The sequence below is a fragment of the Musa acuminata genome, chromosome BXJ2-5 (assembly GCF_036884655.1).
Source record: "Musa acuminata AAA Group cultivar baxijiao chromosome BXJ2-5, Cavendish_Baxijiao_AAA, whole genome shotgun sequence".
Lineage (NCBI taxonomy): Eukaryota > Viridiplantae > Streptophyta > Magnoliopsida > Zingiberales > Musaceae > Musa > Musa acuminata.
The window spans coordinates 13228330-13252500 of NC_088342.1; the positions used below are offsets into that span (position 1 = coordinate 13228330).

Sequence of the window (24171 nt, forward strand, 5' to 3'; positions counted from 1 at the left end):
GATTGATTTGAAAAGGCCAACTCCCACTAGAAACACTACACCAAGTGTTTGTATATTGCGGACTGAGGACTGTCCATTAGGTCTCAGACAGACTGCACACACAGTTGACTTTTGGACAAGAAAAGGAGGGAGAAAATATTGGTGAGAGAAGAAAGGGAAGAGGGGATTGCAAAGCATGTGATTTTTGACCCGTTCAACATGAAAAATGGTGAGCATATTGCATATGTTCACAAGAGGAAGGGAATGGAGTTTCCGATTCATATTAATGATATGGTAGCTCACGAAGAGGTTAAAGAGTGAGGCAGGAGAATGGTTACCATATCCTGTGCTCTCCTTCCTGTGATCATAACCTTCTCTCGAGTATATAGCCATGGTGTGGCGAGTCAAAAGCTCTGCCCAACTGTAATAATTCGGAGAAGGTGATGACATGCGAATTCCTCTCTTTTCAGGTAGAGGAATGGAGTGTAGGCGAGAAAGGCCAGCAGGAGGACTTTGTTTTTTCCCTGTCTCTCTTCATCTCTAATCTTACTCTCTCTCTCTCTCTCTTCTCTCTCTCTCTCTCTCTCTAGGGTCATTAAATCCTCCTCTCAATAGTGAATCGTTCTCGTGATCCGTGGTTTTCCACACTGAGTGTTGTGCTAATCCTCGACAGACCCAACGATATTTAGAGGTCTCATGTAGCTCAGGAAGCTCAAAGAAGTGCCGTGTTAGATGGTGCAAGGCAACCTGAGAGGCATTTATCTCTAGAGTACCACACAAAGAAGGTTAAGAGAGAGAGAGCATCTTCGGTAGGAAACAACACTGGATTGAGATCGGTGATCAGGAAGCCAAAGAGCTCGGTTTGGTTCTTCCCTCGCAGTTTATTTTGTAGGAGACGCATAGTTCTTCTCGATTGAAGTCTACACGAGATGGGGAATTGTGGGAGGAATGGAGCTGTGAGACAGTATGTTAGATCCAAGGTTCCTCGGTTGAGATGGACCCCTGAGCTCCACCTCTGCTTTGTTCATGCCATAGAAAAGCTTGGAGGCCAAGACAGTATGTATCTGCTTCTCCCCTGTTTACTTCCCGGATTATACCATTGCTCATGCTTTGTTACACTTTCTGATACTGCTGCACTCAGAGGCCACGCCGAAGCTTGTGCTTCAGTTGATGGATGTCAGAGGACTAACCATATCCCATGTTAAGAGCCATCTCCAGGTTTTCGTTTAATTAAGGCTTCATTTTTTTCTTGTTTATTTTTCTTCATGCTGCTGATCAACGGTTGGTGCGGCTTTAATCAGATGTACAGAAGCATGAGGAATGACTTGGGCAAACAAGGTATGGACATAGTTTCTGCTCACTGTTTGTTCTTTTACTTCGATCATGAAGCTGTGATTAGCTACTTTCCGGTTCTCAGTAACTCATAATCACAAAGAGTATGAGTCTCTGAGATAAGGAAGACACACTTGCATTGATCCCATGGGAAAGTTTCCCTTCTTTGCATAATGTGATGGAGAAGGCGTGGTTGAGCAGCAATTCTAGTTTCTTTTTTCTGTCTTTTTTTTTTTTCTTTGTTTCACATGAATCAACTTCTCCATCACCTTTTGCCTGTTCATTGTGTTGACTGTTTGGTTGGATAAAGTGAAAGAAGGATATGATCTAAAGGAGACTCTAATGCCCCTTCTTATCTGCTTGTCACCAGCAGAGCTGCATGAAAGAAAGCACTCATGCCAAAGCAATGATGAAGGTCCTGATGAGCAAGACGATGTTGGTTCTTGCCACGCTTGGAAGCCCACTAAGGAGTTCCAGTCGCAGTTCTTGTACTCTCCTCTTCCCTCTCTGAAAAGGTTGGCAAGCTACCAGCTTTATCCCAGCTTAAAGCAGTATCAGTCATGTTAGCAGCACATAAAGACAACATCCAAAGTCTCTTCTGGGCACCCTTTTCCCTCACCTTTTGCTAATCCTCTCCCCGTTCTTTTGTTTATTGTATTAACAGGGCCAGGTTGGATGCACAACCCAGCTCCAAGAAGAGTGTGCAATGCAGCCAGCAAATCTGTGAGGCAGTCACCTCCCAGTACTGGATTGACAATTACATGCAAGCCTTGGCTGTGGATAGGGGAATAAAGGAGGAGGGTTTTAGCTGGCAAAGGAAGGAGGGTCAGCAGACTGAGGACTTGGCAGCTGATCACTCTTCAAAGCTCAGAGTTCCTGGATGCATGGTGGAAGAATCTGACCCTTTTAAGGTAAAAGAAGAGAGACTGTGTTTCTATCTTTCTCCCTTGGTTTTTGCCAGCTTTGTTCCTCTCTTCCAGTTATCTACTTGATCAACAGCCATAGATTGCAGGGAACATGCATGGCTACTTTGTTCCTCATCTTTCTCCCTCAAGTCTTTTGATTGGAAAGCTGAACCACCCTATTGCATCCTAGTGTGCTAAACATTCATTTTGCTTTTCCAAACACATCCATGTGATTCAATAGGACAAAGACAAACAGGTACAGGTGAAAATTCGACTGAATGTATATTAATCTTTTAACTGAGAAGTCCTTCATTGGAGTACTGAATACTGAAATTATTGAAAGGTGGTGGTAATTGAATAGTGCTTCATTTTGTGTGGTAGACATGCAATCAGGTATCAAAAACTTCGAAGCAAAGCACAGAAAACATCTGGGTTAAGTAAGAATGAGTGTGGCTAGTAGTTGTTCAGTGTTAAACTTGGTACAAGGCTATGACTATTGTGCATGATCTAAATCAGATGAAGAAATCATATGATGTTGTAGCTTTGGTCCTTGCAGGCTACTGTCTGGAGTGACCAGTATCTCACATCCGCAAAAGAGTTGATGCCCATAGAGATATACGAGAATGGATGTCTGTCACACAAATCCCCACCGCTTAACAATGAGTTCGCGGAGAGTGAGGAAACCAATGATTGTTCTTTGTCCCTGTCCTTGTCGTTGCATCCATCTCAAAGCAACAATTCATCATCCGATGGAGGATGCTGTGCACTAGGGAGAAACTTCAATGGTCGTCACTCGAGCTACTCTGTCACTCACAGAGTTAATCTGGATCTCTCCATGTCTATCTGTGGCTCTTAAATACATTATTTCTTAATTTCTATTTCTTGTGAGTCATCTTCTTTCCTTGGCCACTCTTATTGTTGATGGCCTTGGCAGAAAGTTACTGATTTAGATGAGCTAAAGACTTGTTTTCATCTGTAATATAGAGTACCTCTGATGTGTCACTGCAGAAAAATCTTTGTGATTCTGAATTATGTTGTTATGGTGACATTTATTGTGCACATCATGTATAGATAACATTAGGTTCTGCTCACTGCACAGAAATCATCAGGTGAGTGAAAACAAGGAAAGCATAGATTGTCTCTTCACAGATGGAAGCTAGAGAAGGTGAGTTTGGATACAAGACGGTCTCCACATAACACTGTAATTGTCTGTTGTCATGCAAAAGCTTTCTACAAACCATCAACCACCATAATTTACAGTGGTTTTACTGTGTCAAATCCTACAGGGAAATTACCTGACCACCCTGAGTTATATTCAAGCATGGCCAGCAAAGTTTAGTGGGTAAAAACTTCGGTACACTTCATTGTACTTGGTGTGGGAGACAGCCATTATTCTTATTGTAGGACTCAGTACCAAGGGGAAAATGAACAGATCCCATGGCAGTGTGAGAAAGTTAAGAACCTTTGCAAGATCAGAGTAGGAGCCCTGCTGTGATTCCCAAGTTTTGGAACTCTTGTCAGGACTCATAAATATGTTATGGGTCAGAACTTTCAGTGTACACAAAATACAATTCATGGGTATCATCAACACAACAATAAATAGAGACAGTGAAACACTTTGAAGGAGCTAGCTAGGGAAGTAACAGTGATGAAGATCCTTGAACTGTGGAAGAATACTACACAACAGAGAAAGAAAGAGAGCCAACTATTGGAACCCCTTTCTTTCATGCTAGCAATTTAAGTGGAAGTAGACACCCCAACCATAAACGATCCTTGTGGAACCCCTCAAAACAGGTAGCTCATTGAGACACATCTACCTGAGAATCATGAACTGGATTTAGACATATCTCCTCTACCATTTGAATAACTTGAGAGTCTAAAAATGCTTGAAAAAAAAAATTGCAGGTAAGCAAACTACAGATCAAGACATTAATGAGTATTGTTTGATGCTGATACCACTGGTATGATGTCAGCATAAAAAATCTGAATATGAAATATTTCTTTAACAAGTCAGATTCAATTTTTTTTTCCTAATCATATATGGTAAAGGCATATTATTATAAAAAGAGGTTTGAACTTTGAGCATGAACAAACACTTTATTTGTTATATAAAATATTGATTTATCGTATTTCAAACCAATTTTAAGACGAACATTATTAGAAGAGCCTCGTTGAATATGCTTTCAACACAAATTGTAAGCTCTTGTTGTTTTAGAACTAGCCGTATTGAGAAAAATCAAATACGATATCCTCAAACTTATTGAATATAATGATATATCTTATTTAAAATAGGGGTTATGATCATACTCAATATATACAATCAAATTTAAGCATGTAAGGATAGTTGGATTCCATAAGATAAGTAATTAACGTAACATCGTGTCGCCATGTTTTTCTTGATACTTATCCTGAAAACTTAACCATTGGAATAGCAAAAGCATATACTCGAGGCATTTTATATTCACAGAATTGTTTGCTGCAACAGTCATCGTAACACCATTTTCTTTTATGTTCTTTTTTAGAAAGAAAATACTGATGGGGATATAAAGAGGAATAACCTTTGTATATGAACAAATACTAGAAGACCATAATACGCAGCGGAATAAAATGGAAACACAATCAAATAGAAACACCAAAATATACGTGGAAAACCCCTTCAATGTGAAGGGTAAAAACCACGGGGCAAACTAGAGATAATCCACTATGAGAATAATGAATATACAAATCTCAATCTCTTGCCCTAAACCCTAGCAACAACCACAAGAGAAGAACTGGGATACAAGGATCACGTCACTGCCCACAATATCTAAAACCTCCCCAAGTAATCACAGCAAGAGTCTACTATAGATTTGATCTAACCTGAGATGAGAACACTGCTAGATGATTGAGAACAGTCTCTCTGCGTTGTCATTGTCTTCTTCCCTTTCTTTCTCTTCCTTTTCTGCCTTGTTCTCCTTCTTCTCTTTGGAATCTCGTGGCCCTCAAGATCTGCCTCGTTGCTGCCTTTTTATAGCTTTTTTCTGCTTCTAAAACGCAGCCACCACACCCCCCTAATCTTAATTAGGGTTAGGTTAAGAGGGGGTGTAGGCTGTGGGCTGCCCTAGCCCACATGGGCTGAATATGGGCTATCAGCCCAACAACCCCCCCCTTCAGCCCATAAGAGAGGCTGTCCCATGACTCCTCAATGTGAAGCCATGCCGACCAACTGTCGGCATATCTCCTGTCTTTCTTTTGGTAAGGTCTTCGTCAACATGTCTGCTCCGTTGTCATCTGTATGAATTTTCTGAAGCTGCAACTGCTTCTCTTCAAATGCATTTCGAATCCAGTGGTATATGACATCTATATGCTTTGACTTAGAATGAAACATTGGGTTCTTACACAAATAGATGGCACTCTGGCTGTCACAATGCACCACATAATTTTCCTGTTTCAGCCCCAATTCTTGTAAGAATTCTTTCATCCATAACATTTCTTTGCATACCTCTGTAGCAGCAATATATTTTGCTTCTATGGTGGAGAGAGCAATACACCTTTGCAACCTGGATTGCCATGACACAGCTCCACGTGCAAAAGTAAGTACATAACCTGAAGTGGACTTCCTCGTATCTATATCTCTTGCCATATCTGTATCTGTGTAACCTGTCAACATAGGTGGTCCACCTCCAAAGCTTAAACAAACCTTAGAGCTCCCTATGAGATATCTAAAAATCCACTTCACTGTTGCCCAGTGCTCTTTGCCTGGATTTGTAAGAAATCTGCTAGTAACACCCACTGCATATGCGATGTCTGGCCTCGTACATACCATTGCATACATTAAACTTCCAACTGCTGAAGCATAAGGAACCTTTTGCATTTTCTCCTTCTCCTCATCACTTGACGGACTCTGTTTTGAGCACAACTTGAAGTGACCTGCAAGAGGAGAACCAACTGGTTTTGCATTGCTCATACTGAATCTTTCCAATACCTTCTCGATGTATTTCTTCTGTGACAACCAAATCTTCTTGTTTTTCCTGTCACGAGAAATCTGCATGCCTAGTATTTGCTTTGCTGGCCCCATGTCCTTCATTGCAAAAGACTCACTCAGTTCCTTCTTCAACCTGTCAATTTCAGATATATCTTTCCCAAGAATAAGCATGTCATCAACATAAAGTAAGAGAATAATAAAATCCTCACCAAACCATTTGATGTACACACAATGATCTGAAGCCGTTCTTTTGTATCCATTTTCTATCATAAATGAATCAAACTTTCTGTACCACTGTCTTGGAGCTTGCTTTAGCCCATACAAGCTCTTCTTCAACTTGCAGACAAAATTATCTTTACCTTTGACTTTGAAGCCTTCTGGTTGCTCCATATAAATTTCTTCCTCCAAATCACCATGAAGGAAAGCTGTCTTCACATCTAACTACTCAACCTCCAAGTCCTGGCTAGCAGCAATACCAAGAGCAACACGAATAGAAGACATTTTAACAACAGGAGAAAATATCTCTTCAAAGTCAATACCTTTCTTTTGACCAAAGCCTTTCACAACCAATCTAGCTTTGTACTTTGGTTGAGAACAATATTCTTGAGTCTTCAACCTAAAAACCCACTTGTTCTTCAAGGCCTTCATTCCATTTGGTAGTAGCATCAAATCATAAGTATGGTTCTTCTGAAGAGCATCCATCTCTTCCTGCATAGCAACTAACCACTTCTCTTTCTGCTCACTCTCAACTGCTTCCTGGTAACTCTCTGGTTCACCTGCATTAGTAAGCATCACATACTCATCTGTAGAGTATCTTCTGGAAGGTTGACATTGTCTAGAAGATCTTCTCAACTGAGGTTCTGCGGGAACTTGCTCTCCTACTTCTTTTTGCTCAACATGTCCTGCAGGTAAATCAACATCAGGCTCTACACTATTTTCCTGCACATCTCCCCCATCACCCTGATATATTGGAGGAATAACTGGGTCACAATCTGCTAATCCTTCTGCAGAAGTCTTGGCTGGTGCCTTCTTCTTCAAATCCTCAAAGGTTTGATCCTCAAAGAAGACCACATCTCTGCTCCTGAACATCTTCTGCTTTTCTGGATCCCAAAGCCTGTAACCAAACTGATCATGTGAGTAACCAAGAAAAATACATTCTTTAGACTTACCATCCAGCTTGGACCTCTCATTATCTGGAACATGTGCAAATGCACGATAACCAAACACTCTCAAATGCCTGTAGGAAACATCTTTCCCTGACCATACATGCTCTGCAACATCACCATCTAGGGTTGTACATGGTGATAAGTTGATCACATCAACTGCAGTCCTCAAAGCCTCATCCCAAAACCTTTTGGGTAGCTTGGCCTGTGAAAGCATACATCTGATATTTTCCATGATGGTGCGGTTCATCCTCTCTGCAATTGCATTATGCTGAGGTGTACTAGGAACTGTCATCTCATGTTAGATCATATGTGACCTACAATAGTCATTAAACAATCCCGTATACTCACCACCATTATCTGATCTTATGCATTTCAATTTCCTTTCTGTCTCCCTTTCAACCCTGGCATGAAACTCTTTGAAGACATTAATAACCTGATCTTTGGTCTTCAAAGTATAAGCCCAAACTTTCCTGGAAAAATCATCTATAAAAGTGACAAAATAAAGTGTATCACTTATACCAAGAACATCAACAGATTCACCAGGAGTTTTTGTCCTCAAAGGACCACATACATCTGTATAAACACGGTCTAAGGCATGCATTTTTCTAGACAAAGCAGCACTAGTAAATGAAACTCTATGTTGTTTACCAGCCAAACAATCAATACAAGGGTTCAGATGTATACCTTTGAGATCTGGTAATACCTCTCTCTTGGAAAAAGCTTGCAGCCCCTTCTTGCTCATGTGTCCCAATCGCCTATGCCACAACTCCATACTGAAGTCTTTCTCTATAGCATTTAACTGCTCACCATAAGCTTTAGCCTACAACCTGTACAAAGTATGACATTTCTTTCCACTAGCTATAACAAGAGAACCCTTACTGAGCTTCCATTGCCCTCTGTGAAATCTGCTTTCATACTCTTCATCATCTAGTCTTCCAACTGAAATTAAATTCAGCCTCAAGTCAACCACATGCCTCACATCCTTAAGTACCAACTTGCAGCCAAGGTTGGTCTTTAAATGGATATCACCCATGCCAATGATGTCTGCTGTGCCATAGTTGCCCATCTTGACAACACCAAAGTTTTCAGACCTGTATGTAGCAAAAAACTCTCTCCGAGGTGTAGCATGATAAGAAGCACCTGTGTCAATCACCCACTCAAGATCCTGACACACACAAGAAAAAATATCATCAGAAGGAGACAAAATCAAATAATCACCACACTGTACTGTAGCTGTAGTATTATCCTTTGACTCTATAGACTTCACTTCTTTTCCCTTTTTCTTGTTCTTCTTAGGTTGCTTACATTGGTTCTTGTAATGTCCTTTCTCACCACAGTTATAGCAAACAATATCTTTTCTTGATCTTGACTTGCTCCTACCCATACGTGAACTGCTTCTAGACTTTGACCTTCCTCTGTTCTCTGAGATAAGTGTCTGTGAATCATTATGAGATGTTGCCAAACTCTTTCTTCTCAACTCCTCATTCAACAAACTGCTTGTTACTTGACTCATAGTGACAATACCATCTGGCGCAGAATTACTAAGGGAAACCACCAGTGTCTCCCAACTTTCTGGTAATAAACTGAGAAGTAACAATGCCTGCAACTCATCATCAAGAGACATTTTCATAGAGGATAACTGGTTAGTAATACTCTGCATTTCATTCAAATGCTCAGCAATAGAAGCACCCTCTCTATATTTTAGGTTCACAAGTTTTCTGATCAAAAAGGCTTTGTTGCCGGTTGTTTTTCTTTCATAGAGACTTTCCAATTTTTTCCAAAGAGAATATATAGAAATTTCAGTAGAAACATGGTGAAAGACACTATCATTAAGCCATTGTCTAATAAACTCAATTGTTTTTCGATCTAACCTCTTCCACTCATCATCTGTCATAGTTGTAGGTTTTGCACTATCCCCTTGCAAAGGTCCATACAAATCTTTGCAATACAAGAGATCTTCCATTCTTGGTTTCCATATCATCCAATTGTTTCCATTCAAACTAATCATGCGAGAAACATTACTGGCCTCCATGTTCAAATACAAAAATTAAATCATCAAAACCCCACTCTGATACCAGTTGATGGGGATATAAAGAGGAATAACCTTTGTATATGAACAAATACTAGAAGACCATAATACGCAGCGGAATAAAATGGAAACACAATCAAATAGAAACACCAAGATATACGTGGAAAACCCCTTCAATGTGAAGTGTAAAAACCACGGGGCAAACTAGAGATCATCCATTACGAGAATAATGAATATACAAATCTCAATCTCTTGCCCTAAACCCTAGCAACAACCACAAGAGAAGAACTGGGATACAAGGATCACGTCACTACCCACAATATCTAAAACCTCCCTAAGTAATCACAGCAAGAGTCTACTGTAGATTTGATCTAATCTGAGATGAGAACACTGCTAGATGATTGAGAATAGTCTCTCTACGTTGTCCTTGTTTTCTTCCCTTTCTTTCTCTTCCTTTTCTACCTTGTTCTCCTTCTTCTCTTTGGAATCTCGTGGCCCTCAAGATCTGCCTCGTTGCTGCCTTTTTATAACCTTTTTCTGCTTCTAAAACGTAGCCATCACCCCCCTAATCTTAACTAGGGTTAGGTTAAGAGGGGGTGTGGGCTGTGGGCTGCCCTAGCCCACATGGGTGGGCTATCAGCCCAACAAACACAAGGAATATTATCATTTTCTTTCTTTGATTTCCTGTTCACTGTGGGAGTGATATATTCTATGATATCATTCAACTAAATCAGAAAGAGGCAGCAGCAGAAACAAGAATAGTCTACAACTGACTCCACTGAAGCTTGTTCCTGAAACATCTTTACATTTTTTGCAGTGCCCTTGCTGGTTGTTTCTGCTTCTCATCAAAGATTTAAATTCTCATAAAAAGAAACACATCACAATTATCTGCAATATGACATATCTCAGGATTTCCAGGCCAATATCCCACAGAAATGACTCCATATCTCAATTATCAGTGAGAACACCAGTGATAGCAGAAGTTCTCTCTAGATGACGTCTGCTGGAGCAAAATATAATTGTGATCAGCAATCAAACCATTTTTTCGTCAAAAGAGAGACAAATCTGCAGTCAAAGAACATGAAAGAAAGGTTCAAAAGGTTCAAATGACCTGAGTTTTGTTCTTGCCCATCACAATCACTTCTTCATCTCTTTCTACCTACTAAGTTGCTTCCTTCAACTCTAAATTAATAAGATAATCATGATAGAGGCAGATAAGTATGAGATGATAATTTTATATTTCTTATGTGCTTTAATTTTTAATCAATCTATGTTTTGAGGATTAATCATATATTTGAGTATATGATTGAGAAGATTCTTTTCCTCAAAATCTGTACAAATACATATTACCTTAGTTAATAATAACATCTTTTTCATAATAAATTTTTTAAATTCTTTATGGTATCATAGCTCTTTTGTTTCAAGCAAGGCTCACTCTTTCTCACTATCCCTGTTTTTACTTTATAGCTCTCAATTCTTCATGGTTTTTTAAATATTTTTAATTTTTTTTAAAAATTTTAAATTCTTCATGGTTTCTAGTATTGCATCAAAGATGAAGACGTGCAACTCCTCCCTACCGATCTCCTAGTGTCATCTGCTCTACATCAAATCTAACTCCATCTTGCTAATCTAATCAGCATTCTTTAGCGATCGACTTGCTTCTCTAGTGATCCTCCATCGTTATTTAGTTTTGCTTGGTGAGTGTTTGGCTCCTAAATAGGCACTACTACCTAGCATCTTTATCGGTGTCCTTGTCCCCTTTTCGTTAACCGCCAAACTCATTAGCGTCTCGGATCCAAGGTCGATCTCTTGATAATAGTATAATGCCTTTCATCATCTTACGTTATCAACACTTGCGATTGAGAGGACTCAGGAGGGAAGGAAGAGATCACCCTCTCATGTACATCCCAGATCAGATAATCAAATGTGGACAAGGCCTTCATGCTCTATTTCCTAGACCATAGGGGCCTACTACATGTTGACTCTTCAGAGGTTGATCTTGCCACTCCCGAAATGTTGACTTTACTAACTAATACACCTCCAACAATCATAGTCATCGACAATGCTTGTCGGCTTAGGATCAAGAGAGATTTAGGAATGGTGACTCCTTAGATCTCTATTGATTATAGTTTCACAACTAATTTCTTCTGTTAGATTAGATCCTCCTTTATGCATTTCTTAAATCTGATATCTTCTGTCAAATCATCCTCTCTTGTGCACTACATTTGTTCATTCAAAGTATATTATCAAAGTATACTTGTTCATTCTCCAATTATCAAATCATCCTACATTTGTTCATTCTCCAATTATTGTTCAAATCATCCTCACAACTAATTATCTCTACATTTGTTCATTCAAAGTATATTATCAATTGGTTTGGAATTCCCTTATTAGATTACAATAATTTCTTAGTATATTTTCCACCTATACTCCAATTATTATTTTCTTAGAAAACAATAGTTCATCTCAACCTACAAGGCTTATATCTATTAATGTAGCAACTTTAATCCCTTTCAAGCTCTCTAAATGCAACAACTATGCATCTTAACAAGTACAATTAACTAATCACCTATTTGGATATGATATATTAGGCTACATCGATACTTTCTTAGTTGTCCACCAGAAAAGATCCAAATACCATAAGATCATCTTATTCTAAGAGCTATTTGAGCTATGGTTACTATAAGATCCAGAAAAGAGCTATTTGGCAAATCCTAATCACAAGTTATGGTTACGATAAGATCATCTTATTCTATGAGCTATTTGAGCTATAATTACTAATTCTATAGCATTACTAATCTCTTCATTAAACACTACAATAAAAGCATGGTCCATGTTATAAATTGCTCTTGCTAATTACTCTTGCACTTGTATGCTAAGTCTTTTATCTACTCTGATGAAAACAACATAAGAGGAAAATACTATTGTTGACCATATGTAAAATCTAAATTTATTATATATGATATGGCCTTAATATGTCACCCTTCAAATGACGAAGAAGTATTATTCATATGCCTAATAGCCTAGGAGACAAATATAAGAAACCAACAATAATAATTCAAGCACATGACTCACTAATATTATTTGAAGACTGTATGATAGGTTGATTGATCATGAAATGTATCTGAAATAAGAAAAGTGAAGGCGAGACCAATTATCACAGCTCAATTCAATTACAAATCTAAAGACAAAGGTAATCAAAATAATAAGATTTCAATAAAGGGTCAAATAAGATACCTCTCATATAGGTAACACACAAAGTTATCATTCTCTATTATACTATCAACTCTCCAACCATGATAGTAACTTTAATCTAAATAACTCAAGAAATAATTTTAACAATAATCATTGCAACTATCAATAGTTTTACCATCACAATAATAATAATTAACAAAAAGTCATCTACTAGTTTTGTGCCAAAATTAGACATATTACAAAAGTTTATCGATCTCAACCAAAGCCTGCACCCAACTAGCCTGAAGTAAACATTATGATTATTCTGACTACTTATCCAAGTAATTAAATTATTGACTTTAGTGTTTCTCATTATGTGATATATAATATCTTAAGTCATCATCACACATACCTTAACTAGTTAGCTTTGTCGGATGAAAACAACAATATATAGTTGAAACTAATCTCACTCTCCCACGCCAAGTCTTCATACCACTAACTTTTTGGTCAATGGTCTCTCAATCTATGATTTATCTCATTAACCATGTTTTCACCCTAATCCTATAATATAAATCACTATTTGAAAAACTATTTCACATAACTCCAAACCTTTAGAAATTTAAAGTATTTGACTATTTATGTTATCCCTAACTACGCCTCTATGCTTTACATAAGTTAATACCAAGATCCATATCTTCATTAGGTACTCTCTTGAATAGTATACTTTTTAGTACTAAGATCTTCAAACTCAAAAGGTGTTTTTATTATATCATATTATTTTTGTTGAGTTCACATTTTCCTTCCAAAATATTGCTCCTTTAGCGATGCGAATCACTATAATAACTAGCCATCATATGTTCATATGAGTATACCTTACACCTCTCAAGCGCACCTCTCAACGTATTAACCATTAGTTCTCCTCTAGACTTATACCCTTAGCACTACAAATGATGTCTTTGTTCTCTTCTTAGTCGAGTGATATTGACATGCATCAACTTGATCACTAACTCTTCACTAATTCTTATACCTTCAACATAACTCAATAAGACCACCGAAACTAGATATCTCATAACAAAATGCTCCAAAAATGATATTTTTAAACTACATTAAATTCTTGATCCACATGCCGCTATAAGTTCTCCACCTGACTCTACTAAACCTACAACCATTATCCAAGCTTACACAAAATATCATATGAGCCCTTGTACTATCTCACTCTATACAAAATGTCATTGGATATAAGTAGATTTTTTAAATTAAGTGAAACCTAGATGGATCCGTTACTAGAATACAAAACACATTTAGTTGCTAAAAAGTTTCACCAAAGACCCTTGTTGATTTCACACAGACTTTCAGTCTAATTATTAAAGTGATGATAATTCGACTCATCTTGACTTTGGCTATCACTCAACTGATATGTACGCTAACTAAATGTTAATAATATTTTATTTATAAAAAATATTAACTAATGATATTTTTATGCAATAACCCCTTAGCTTCATCCATCCTCAATATCCAAATTATGTTTGTAAATTATAAAAAGCTATTTATAGACTTCGTCAAGTGCCAAGAGCTTAGTATATCGAACTTGACTCAAATTTTATAAGAGTTGACTTTTCAACTCCAAATTTGATACACTTTTATTCCTAAAATAACAAAAGGTATATATTATATATCTACTAGTTTACGTAGATGACATTATCATCATAGAAAATAATTTCATAAAGATTAAGTAATTTCTTAAGCAATAGATAGATTAATTCTTCATCAAAGATTTATAAACTTTATGATACTTTTTGGGAGTGGAAGTAATATACACATCCTCTAGATTTTTCCTATCTCAAAAGGAGTATATTGGGAATCTATTATCAAAGACCTAATATATAGAATACCAAAGAAGTTGTCACCCCACTCTCCACTACTAAGTCACTCAAATTATATAATAGTAGCACTACTATGGATCTCAGTACCAACAAGTATTTGGTTCTTTACAATATTTATCTCTTACATGTCCAAACATTTTATTTGTGGTTAATAAATTATCACAATTCATTCATTGACCCTCTATTACGTATTGGTCTATACTAAAATGTATCTTATAATATCTTAAAGGGACTCTCAATCTTAGACTTCTTCGTAAACACTCATCACTTCATCATATGCTTTTACCGATGATGATTAGTCAAGCAACACTGATGATAGAATATTTATACAAACCCACATTATCTTCCTTAAAATAAATCTAATCAATTGAAGTTTTAGAAAACATAATATAGTTGCAAGATCCATCACTGAAACTGAATATCAAGCGATCGCCACCATCACTGTAGAACTCAATTGGATCATTAATATGTTATACAAAATTGGCATCGCGTCTAATATACTTTTACAATATATTGTAATAATATTGGTACCACCTATCTATACTCTAACTCGATATTCTAGTTTAGCACGAAGCATATTATCATTGATTTTCACTTTATTAGAGATTAATTTGTTAGATGTTAACTATGTGTTTCTTACATTTATACTTTTAACCAACTAGCAAACTCCCTCACAAAACCTTTCGCTTATAAGATATTTTAATTACATCAATCCAATATTGATATCCTTGATGGAAGCTCAATCTTATAGGGATATGATAAAATAAATATAAAATAATAATTTTATATTTTTTACGTGCTTTGATCCTCAATCAATTTATTATTTAAGGATTAATCATATATTTGAGTGTATGATTTAAATGCATGATTGAGAAAATTTTCTCCTCAAGAGCTATCAAAGTATATATTATCTTAATGAATGCTAATTTTTCTTTTACAATAAAATTTTTAAATTCTTCAAATGAGAATGGATAATGAACATTTCAGCACTAGCTTTTCTTCGGAATTGTATTGACTTCTTCAACCCAAGGAAAGACCATGGTTTTTTCAGAAATATTTTGCCTTCAAAGAAGTCGTTCCTGAAGGAACACTTGCCAATTCCGTAGCTTCTTTAAGCCTCCAATCTTCATGCTAATTCCGCTTTCTCATATGCTTCAGGCAATCAACAAGCACTGCCACAAGGCATTTCATGCAAGCTTTGACGAGTTCATTTTATTTGACCGACTTCGATCCTCACAACATTTTTGCTGTGCATGACCACACTACGTAATTATTATTGTCAATTGACTCAAGCTAGTGGTGCTTCGGATCAAACTGTTCCGCTGAAAGCTTTTGCACCGTTGCATTCTCTTTGACGGACAGACTTGCTCGAACGGGTGTGGGAGACCTTTTCCTTTGTCGCTTGTGTGGGTTAAAGCTTGAAAGTTTTGATCATTTATACTCGTCTTACTAATTTTTTTCTCTTTTTTGTGACATTTAATGGAGTGTAGATTGCAAATTAGGTTCTTGCATGGGACCACTTGGAGTGCTGAGGATTGGATCCGTGAGGGAGCACAAATAGGAGGAGATCTGGGTTTGATGCATACGGCTGTAGGTGCAATTGGGTTGCGGTGGTCGTGAAGGGTGCGAAATGAGACTGACTGTACATAACCATTCTTTGAAACCAGTGTCTATTGTGTTTCATTTGGTTGTTGGATCGATCTGAGCACAAATATTCCTAATGGCATTATGCAAAAGAGCTCCCTCGACAGACATAGTGGGTTCCTCCCCTCGAGAGATGAGTTAAGCTGAACTATAATGGTTCTGTAAGAAACAATCACACCAAGGAATCATACTTTTGGTCTTGTGTGTACTGACTGTAGATTTCTGGATCGAGGGACCATGGTGTGCTACATGGGGTGCAAGAGGTGGTAGTTAGCTGGTTTTACTTGTATGCATGCTGAATCTTGACTCGTTGATTCTTACCATAGTTTTGCAAAGGAAATCTTCTATTCCTTGGATTGTTCGCAAAGGAAATCTTCTTCTATTCCTATGATTTCTCATGTATTTAATGAATAAAATGAAGTTGATCAATTGGTTGACTACATATGTTGGGGAGAGAAAGTCTGTAGGTTTTCTGAAAGGGGAGTGACCCCCTCGTTTATATTTTTTGTTATGCTTCGATACCAGGAGATAATTTATTTCTTTCTAATTTAGTAATAACATTTTCCTTTTTAATGAAAAAAAAATTACTCATGATGATCTCATTTAATTATTATCGATTTAAAGTGAGTCTCTTACATCGCAATCTATAAAACTATAATTGAGGTATACTTGATTGGTATTAGAAATATTTTTAAAATAAAAATATTTCAAATAATATATTTTCCTTCAACTCATGGTGATATGTTAGGCTTTTTTGACTAGACTCTGTAGGTTAAAGTCTAATTGATCCGAAATACTATTCATCATATCAATATATATAAATAAATGAATGAATATGTATATATAAACAAAATTTCATGATCAAAAGTCAAATAAATAGAATTAAAAGCAGAAGAACAAAACAACCTATGATTTCATAACATCACTTATAACATAATATATTAAACTTACTGATTAGTAGACGAAAAGACTGGCAAATATATTCTCCGACTAATTATTGCTTATATTTCATTTCATCTTCGTTATCGTTTGTACAATATTATACCGAATCAAGGTTGCCTCTTCTGCTCCCCCCTCCATGGATTGCAGTAGATGGAGTCACCTATTCTCGTTTGCTTTCGCTGTGCAACAAAGTCTCCTGAGAGACAGAAGACAAAGAGAACTACTTTAAAGTCCTCTGAGGACTTTGTTCCAACACGAAGGTCAGATGCCAAAAGAATTCCCTCGTGGTGAAGGCCAAGAGAACTGCTTAACGAGAGCCATGTACCTGAGAGAAACTCGATCGATCTCTTATTCCATGGAAGAAAAGATTTTGAGAAGTAGGTGTGGAAGCTTCGATAAATTATCCTGGATTATGTTAAAGTTTAGGTCAAGTGTCAGTTTCATCATCAGCCAAATTAGAACACAACAGAAATCAAAGAAAAAGCTAGTGGAGGTCTTCATGCGTTGGATTGGAATAGACAAAATGGCCATCTCATTGCTGTTTCTTCATTTTGGAGAGATCTTTTTGTTTTGTTCTTGCAGCTCTCCAATTGGAAATTTTGAGGTGCTTCGGGTTTAATATCAGTCAATCACATAATTATTATTAATCATCATCGTCTTCCACCCATCGACATTGATTACTACGACCAACACCTGTCTTTGTCATCTCTCTACTTACCATTATCGCGGATAATAATTCATTTTCGTTTCATTATTCTTGTTGTCACTATTAATCATCGTCGGTTGTTGTGCCAACGTTGAAACTTAATCATCATCAATCGATCTATTCTTGCAATCAAAATCATTTTCTGGTATTGTTGATTCTCTTTGTGGCAACCAAATCGCTAATTGTTTATATAATACGGTGTTTTGATCTGAAAAAACGAAAATTAATACACAACCTCTTGAGGTACTAATTCGATAATGGAGGCTCCGAGGCAGAAACTAAACAAGGTTGGTGCATGCACCTGACCTGGCTTCGTTTCCATTGGTTTGGTAGGATATTATTGTATCGTTCGCGAGAGTTGACCTCAACATTTCTATTAACTCGGATGCATCCACGTACCAACCTCAAAAAGAAACGTCCTAGCAAACCCAAGACAGTGATTAAATATTGTTCCTGCGAATCTGGCAGACTTGTTTGACCGATTAACAAAGAACGTTTAGCTTCCTTCATCAATTTCTAGATTAATATTATATTAATTAGCCAATAATTTCGAGGTATTCTCGTCACCAAGACTTTTTCCAATGGGGGCATGTCATGTCAATCCCCAAATCTCGAGTAACACGTTGATGTGACGCATCGTCCGTGACTTGGATTAGGTCTAACTAATAATTTTGGTCTCATCGAATCGGTCCAAGTTACGAACCACACACCGATTTGACTTACTACTTGAGCTCCTTATGGTGTATGAGTGAGCCACATGCATATCAATATAATTTTGACTTTGCTATTTAGTAACATGACACTAATTTTTCTTCTTTCTTTTACACCAATTAAAACTTAGCTCGTATCTAATATCGAATTAATCGGATCAGAGTCAATAATTTGTTTGTGGCGTGTGAGAAATGCCAATGTGACCGAGCCCGGTCGTGGGGCCCTCCTTGGTAGGTCACCAATGATCGCCGGCAGCAGTCTGATCAAGCCGTCTGTTTGGGCGCGGCAAAGCGAGTCTGGACCGAATCAGATTCGCATGGCACGGGCCCAATCGCTTCGCTATCGCAGATTAAGGACCCGACATGGGAGCCTGTTTGGGGAAGCATGGACTTGGGGTGCACTCGTCGACGTTGAGAGCTCAACCAACGTGGAGACAGCGACGCGATACCCACAGCATCCGTTGCCAATGAGCGAATCCTTCATGGAGTCTTCCCCGTTCTTTCCAGCTATAAACCGATCGCCAGTGCTTCCGTGGAGGAAGACGCGCTCCTGCTTGTCTGCCCCAGCCGCTGCCATGAAGTCTTCCTCCCCCGCCGCCTCCGTCTTCGGCGGCAACCCGGCGGACGCCATCACCCGCCGCTGCCTCGCCCCGCTCCCCTTCCTCATGGTCGTCGCCCTCTCTCTCATCCTGCTCTACCGCGCAACCACGCCCGCGTTGCCCTTCCCCCAGTCGTCCCTCCGCGAAGACCAAGCGCCTACCGTCGTCGCCGCCGTCTCTTCCGAGCCGCCGCCGAGCTCCTCTCCTCCCCCGGTGAGTCCGTGAAGTACTTTTACTAGCTAGGAAAAAGAAGGAGGAGAAGAAGAAAGATCCCTGGAGCATGAGTATCGTGGTCTCGTTGTGGTGGTTGCAGCAGGAAGGGCAGGACGAGAGGCTGGAGAGAGTGCTGAGGGAGGCGGCCACCGAGGACAAGACGGTGATACTGACCTCCCTGAACGGCTTCTGGTCGGCTCCCGGATCGGTGCTGGATCTGTTCCTCGAGAGCTTCCGCGTCGGCGACGGCACGCGCGAGCTGCTGAACCACCTGGTGATCGTCGCGGTGGACGACAAGGCGTACGAGCGGTGCCTCGCGGTGCACCGCCACTGCTTCGATTTTAAGACCGAGGGGGTGGATTTCTCCGGCGAGAAGGTCTTCAACACGCCCGAGTACTTGGACATGATGTGGGCGAGGCTGGATTTCCTTCGCCTAGTTCTTGAGAAAGGCTACAACTTCATCTTCTCGGTGAGTCCTTACCTTCAATTAAATAAAAATCATATATAAATTTTGCTTCCTAAATAGTGATTTTGGTATATGGATTCTAAATGATATTAATGTTCTTTATGCAATATTGACTAAGATTAGCTAGTTTAAATTTTTGCATAAATATTAATGTCATTTTCATGTTTTAAAAGACAGATAGTGGAGAACAATAAGATGAATTGGGGTCAAACATAATAGGTCATTATTTCATGGCCTTTGCTACCTAATCTAGGAAAAAAATATGATTTTTTACCCCCACTTACGTCTCCCCACCTGCAAATGCACGTCAGTCCCACATGAGCCCACGTGACATCTCCAATTTCCACGGGGGTCGGAACCATTTGAAGAATGGGGAAGTATCGGTCTTTCCCATAAAATCACGTCAGTTGATGTTTTTTATTATTTTGAAGATTAATAAAACCATTTGAAGAATGGAAATGTTAAGAATATAATAAATAGGTCATCCATGTCTCATGGAAGGCCATAAGCTTTTTTTAAATGCACTAGTTCTGATTAAAAAGAAAAAAAGATGGTATTTGAAAAAACATACTTATGAATAGATAAATAAATAAATAAATATTAATGGATCGTGTCTCCTCTACTAGCTTACGAATAGCTTACTTACGAACAGATAAATAAATAAATAAATAAATAGCTTAGAATAAATAAATAAATAAATACTTATGAATAGCTTACGCTCGAAATCATATTGTTCATAAAATTAATTTCTATTTGACGTCCCCAAAAAGTCCTTTTCTGAGTTCGTCATACTAATCATTTTATTTCCAATGTGTGCTCATGATTTCATGCAATTTATGAGCTACTCTCCAATAGCGTCACATTTACTATGTTTCATCACAATTAATTATTCTATATCAAATACTTGTAAAAGAAAAACCACAATTCTGGGAGCTCAACTGCAAGTCTGGTGGTATCAGATAACAGTCGCGTAGTGTGGTGAGATTAACTACCATTCTCGACAGTCATTGACATGATTTTGGTGATATGGTAACAGAGCATCTGATCAACTCCACCGCTGGTTGCATTGCAGGATGTAGATGTGATGTGGTTCCGGAATCCATTGCCATACTTCTACGCAGATGGAGATTTCCAGATTTCCTGCGACAATTTTTTGGGGGGTCCTACTAATCTCAAGAACTGGCCGAACAACGGATTCAACTACGTCAAGTCCAACCACAGAAGCATCGAGTTCTACAAGTATTGGTACTCGTCGCGAGCGAGGTTCCCTGGAGTTCATGAGCAGAACGTGCTTAACATCATCAAGTACGATCCATATGTGAGGCGAATGGGAGTGAGCATTAAGTTTCTGAGCACCGAGCGCTTCGGTGGGTTTTGCGAGCCAAGCAGAGATCTTAATAAGGTGTGCACTATGCACGCCAACTGCTGTATCGGATTAGGCAAAAAGATCGACGATTTGAGAGCGATGCTCGACGACTGGAGGAAGTTCATGTCACTGCCGCAGGACACAGAGATGAAGAGAAGGTTCTCGTGGAGCATTCCGCAAAGTTGCAGGTAAACGAGCATATTCGTTTCTTGATCGAGTGTTATACCTTTGTCGGCCTTTTGGCTAAGATCAAGTGTTATACGCTAAGCATCTTCTTGATCTCATAAGGTTTTAATGCTAGTTCTCATCAATTTATCAGATTGCTTTTCTTGAGGTGGGGAGATATCTCACTAGAAATATTTTCCTTATTGCAGGTTACCTCCGGGGTTTTTCAGTGACAAGGAACACAAGCATCATCTGTGACATTTAATATTTTTTATTTCCTTAATTCTTTTCATACATGAACAAAGATTTCAATAATGTAATTTGGTGGGATCACAACATTGTGAAAGGAAGGAATGCAGAAGATTAGTCCTAAACATAATGAGTTAGGGAAGTTTGATATGCTCCAATGCTCAAAGTCAGTTTCAGAAATATAGATAATGTTTTTGTCAGCAACAAAGATTCTCATTGTTCAAATATATAACCTTGTATCTCACAAAAATGCAACCCCTCCATCGTGAAATAAGATTCTCAGGGCAGCAAAATCAAAGGAAATAATACTTATAAAGGCAAATTGATTTAAGTTACAGACTCATCAAATGTTATTCATAGAAACTTATTTCAAATCTACAAAATTTACCTACAGCCTCATTGAAAATACACCAGCCGACATGATTTATTTGGAAATGGAGGCCAAATATGTCGAGAGCCTCCATTCTTTACAGGCTACAGATTGGAAGAATGGGGAACTAAAAGTTTAGCATCAAATGTTGCCGTCCAGAGCACCCTTTAGGACATGTAGACCTTCTAAGGATATGCTCCTTCGAACTCGAGTCCTGGGGATCTCAATGGGCGGTGGCGGATCTGAAGTAAAGCAGATGACCACGACAGTTAGATTGTCACAAGTGTTTCGCTTCAGCGCTTCTCGCACAAGCTCTCTCGAGCATTTCTCAGGATCATTGTGAAGCATCAGCTCCTTCCTAGTTATCGTCACTGCACATTGACTGCTCATGACATCCCAAAGGCCATCACAGCCTATTACTAAAAACTCATCCTCTTCTGTTAGGATTGCTTCCTGTAACTCTGGTTCAGCGCTAAGGGGGCACGCAGAACCTTTGGAGCCCTTCATGTGCCAGTCACCGAGAGCCCTTGCTACAGATAGCTGACCATTAAGATATCCGTCATAAACACTGCCACCTAGCTTCTCAATTCTAAGCCGTTCAGCATTGCAGTTAGGTTTATGGTCTCTGGAAAGTTCGATTGCTCTGCCACGCTTCCCTAATACAGCTCGACAATCACCTGCATTAGCAATGAGCAACGACCTACAAGGGAAAGAAATTTGGAATTTATAACATACAGGCAACTCGTCGAAGAAAATCAAGTATTCAATTAATATTAACCAGCATATAACAAATCCTAGAGGAGAGCAATAAAAATAAACAATCGAAAGATCTTGCATGTTTCTTGAACAAGGAAGTTATACAACATATCAAATTATCCAAGCAAAATGTTCCACCTAAAGACTCTGAAAACTGTCAATTCTCTGATCACAAATTAAATTATGATACAGCACAAAGCATGACAGATCTAATTATGAAGTAACATGGGTGGTCAAGAGTGCCAATATCAAAGGACTTGAAAGAAAATGTCATACAGAACAATTGCATTCAGACCTTAAATATTACAGATTTGATATTGTTGATCTGTCGACATGAGATAATCACGTCTTCGGACAAACTGAAAACTTTGTTGATGATGAAGAATAAATATTAATTTCAAAAGAAAATCTACAATGATAAATTATGCGCTTCCACAGAAAATATATTGGATAACTGCCGTTACATTCAAGGCCTTATAGTGCTTACGTAATGCAGTTCTCGGCTATTGAACAGTAAAATGTTCGTAAAGCATTAACATTCAACTACCAACACATCAACTTCATTACATCTTACAGGATAAATACTGTTAGGAAGTAACATCAAACCTTACCTTCCCAAAATAAGGGCAGTAAGTGCTGTAGTTCCAGAAGTGCGATCAAGTGAATGGGAATCAGCAAGCGCATAATCAGCTTTAATAAATGCACTCTTTATGGCCTTCTCCACACTACACGGGAAATGGCCATCCTCAATTATGTACTTAAGGATATTATTTCGAACAAAACATGCTGCATCCACACCACCATGTCCATCAAAAACCTGCAAATTCAAACTGCTTAATCTCAGTGACCGCTCAGCAGATCACTAACTGTAACAGGGTCCAAAATATTGACACCATTAATTGCAATCACCAAAAAGGGGGTTACAACAGCAATATAGACCATCAAATGCTAAGAACAATATCTGAAAGATCAAGAGGTCAACAAAATGCTAAGCAGCAGAGCACATTATGGCCAAATACGAGACCATGTAACAATCACGAAATGAGAAGAATTGAACTCCACATAAGTGAATCTCACTCCATAAAAAGCACCAGGAGATGGGAAACTGGGGGAAGCTCTAAGATGTTCGACAAGATTATCTATGCAGATGTGCTCATCCTCCATGTGTGACTTGGGCCCGATCTCTGAACAGCTTCCCGACCGGAACACAGGCAAGAATCCAGTCTGCCTTTCCTGTGGAGAAATCAAAGCAAGAGTCCCCAAATCCAAACCCTGGAAAAATTAGGCAATTGGGTCATGATCATTAAAAATATGGCGATGGAATTGCCAGGTTCAAATAGACAGGCTCATAAAGGAAAAATAAAAACACACTAATCTAGCCAAACGGACCAGCCGTGCAGTGCTCACGGAATGCCGAATGACCGAGAGGTGTCGAGGGGGTTTCCTGACTCTCGCATCCTTCACGCTCTCCGAGGACTCAGGATCTTCGTTGCCACCACCGGTTGAAGATCCATTAGCCTTGCTTCCGTGCATTCCGTCCAACATCATCAATG

The 24171-nt window shown here is 38.6% G+C and overlaps 3 protein-coding genes across 6 annotated transcripts in view; 2 read left to right on the plus strand and 1 right to left on the minus strand.

The window, feature by feature from the left end:
* Window positions 1-310: 310 nt before the first annotated feature.
* Window positions 311-3245, plus strand: LOC135611715 (myb family transcription factor MOF1-like). 2 transcript variants are annotated; one of them, XM_065107367.1, is made up of 6 exons: window positions 311-1035; window positions 1121-1197; window positions 1281-1317; window positions 1682-1826; window positions 1976-2222; window positions 2773-3245. In XM_065107367.1, the coding sequence occupies exons 1-6, from the start codon at window positions 909-911 to the stop codon at window positions 3070-3072; spliced, it is 933 nt and encodes a 310-aa protein (XP_064963439.1). In that variant the 5' UTR covers window positions 311-908; the 3' UTR covers window positions 3073-3245. The 2 variants fall into 2 exon arrangements, with proteins under 2 accessions (XP_064963439.1, XP_064963440.1); XM_065107368.1 differs by having other exon boundaries at window positions 313-1035; window positions 1685-1826.
* Window positions 3246-18676: 15431 nt separating this feature from the next.
* LOC135611534 (uncharacterized protein At4g15970-like) lies at window positions 18677-21642 on the plus strand. The gene is made up of 4 exons (XM_065107171.1): window positions 18677-19246; window positions 19347-19715; window positions 20785-21266; window positions 21453-21642. The coding sequence occupies exons 1-4, from the start codon at window positions 18677-18679 to the stop codon at window positions 21499-21501; spliced, it is 1470 nt and encodes a 489-aa protein (XP_064963243.1). The 3' UTR covers window positions 21502-21642.
* A 143-nt stretch (window positions 21643-21785) lies between these two features.
* LOC103973290 (probable protein phosphatase 2C 27) overlaps window positions 21786-24171 on the minus strand; it is a 3191-nt gene continuing 805 nt past the window's right edge. For all 3 annotated transcript variants that reach the window (XM_018821368.2, XM_009387812.3, XM_009387813.3), the window contains 4 exons: window positions 24008-24171; window positions 23696-23890; window positions 23230-23435; window positions 21786-22562 (listed from right to left, as the gene is read on the minus strand). The exon at window positions 24008-24171 is cut by the window's right edge. In XM_018821368.2, the coding sequence (XP_018676913.2) occupies window positions 22004-22562; window positions 23230-23435; window positions 23696-23890; window positions 24008-24171 (1124 nt within the window). In that variant the 3' untranslated portion in view covers window positions 21786-22003. The remainder of the gene's footprint in view (window positions 22563-23229; window positions 23436-23695; window positions 23891-24007) is intronic.

Excerpts from the sequence above, each read along its gene's own strand:
- LOC135611715 (XM_065107367.1), top strand. The coding sequence starts at position 909 with ATGGGGAATTGTGGGAGGAATGGAGCTGTGAGACAGTATGTTAGATCC. Across the intron at positions 1,198-1,280 it reads ATGTTAAGAGCCATCTCCAG|ATGTACAGAAGCATGAGGAA; the intron begins GTTTTCGTTTAA and ends GGCTTTAATCAG. Across the intron at positions 2,223-2,772 it reads AAGAATCTGACCCTTTTAAG|GCTACTGTCTGGAGTGACCA; the intron begins GTAAAAGAAGAG and ends TGGTCCTTGCAG.
- LOC135611534 (XM_065107171.1), top strand. The coding sequence starts at position 18,677 with ATGATCGCCGGCAGCAGTCTGATCAAGCCGTCTGTTTGGGCGCGGCAA. Across the intron at positions 19,247-19,346 it reads CGAGCTCCTCTCCTCCCCCG|CAGGAAGGGCAGGACGAGAG; the intron begins GTGAGTCCGTGA and ends TGGTGGTTGCAG. Across the intron at positions 19,716-20,784 it reads GCTACAACTTCATCTTCTCG|GATGTAGATGTGATGTGGTT; the intron begins GTGAGTCCTTAC and ends GTTGCATTGCAG.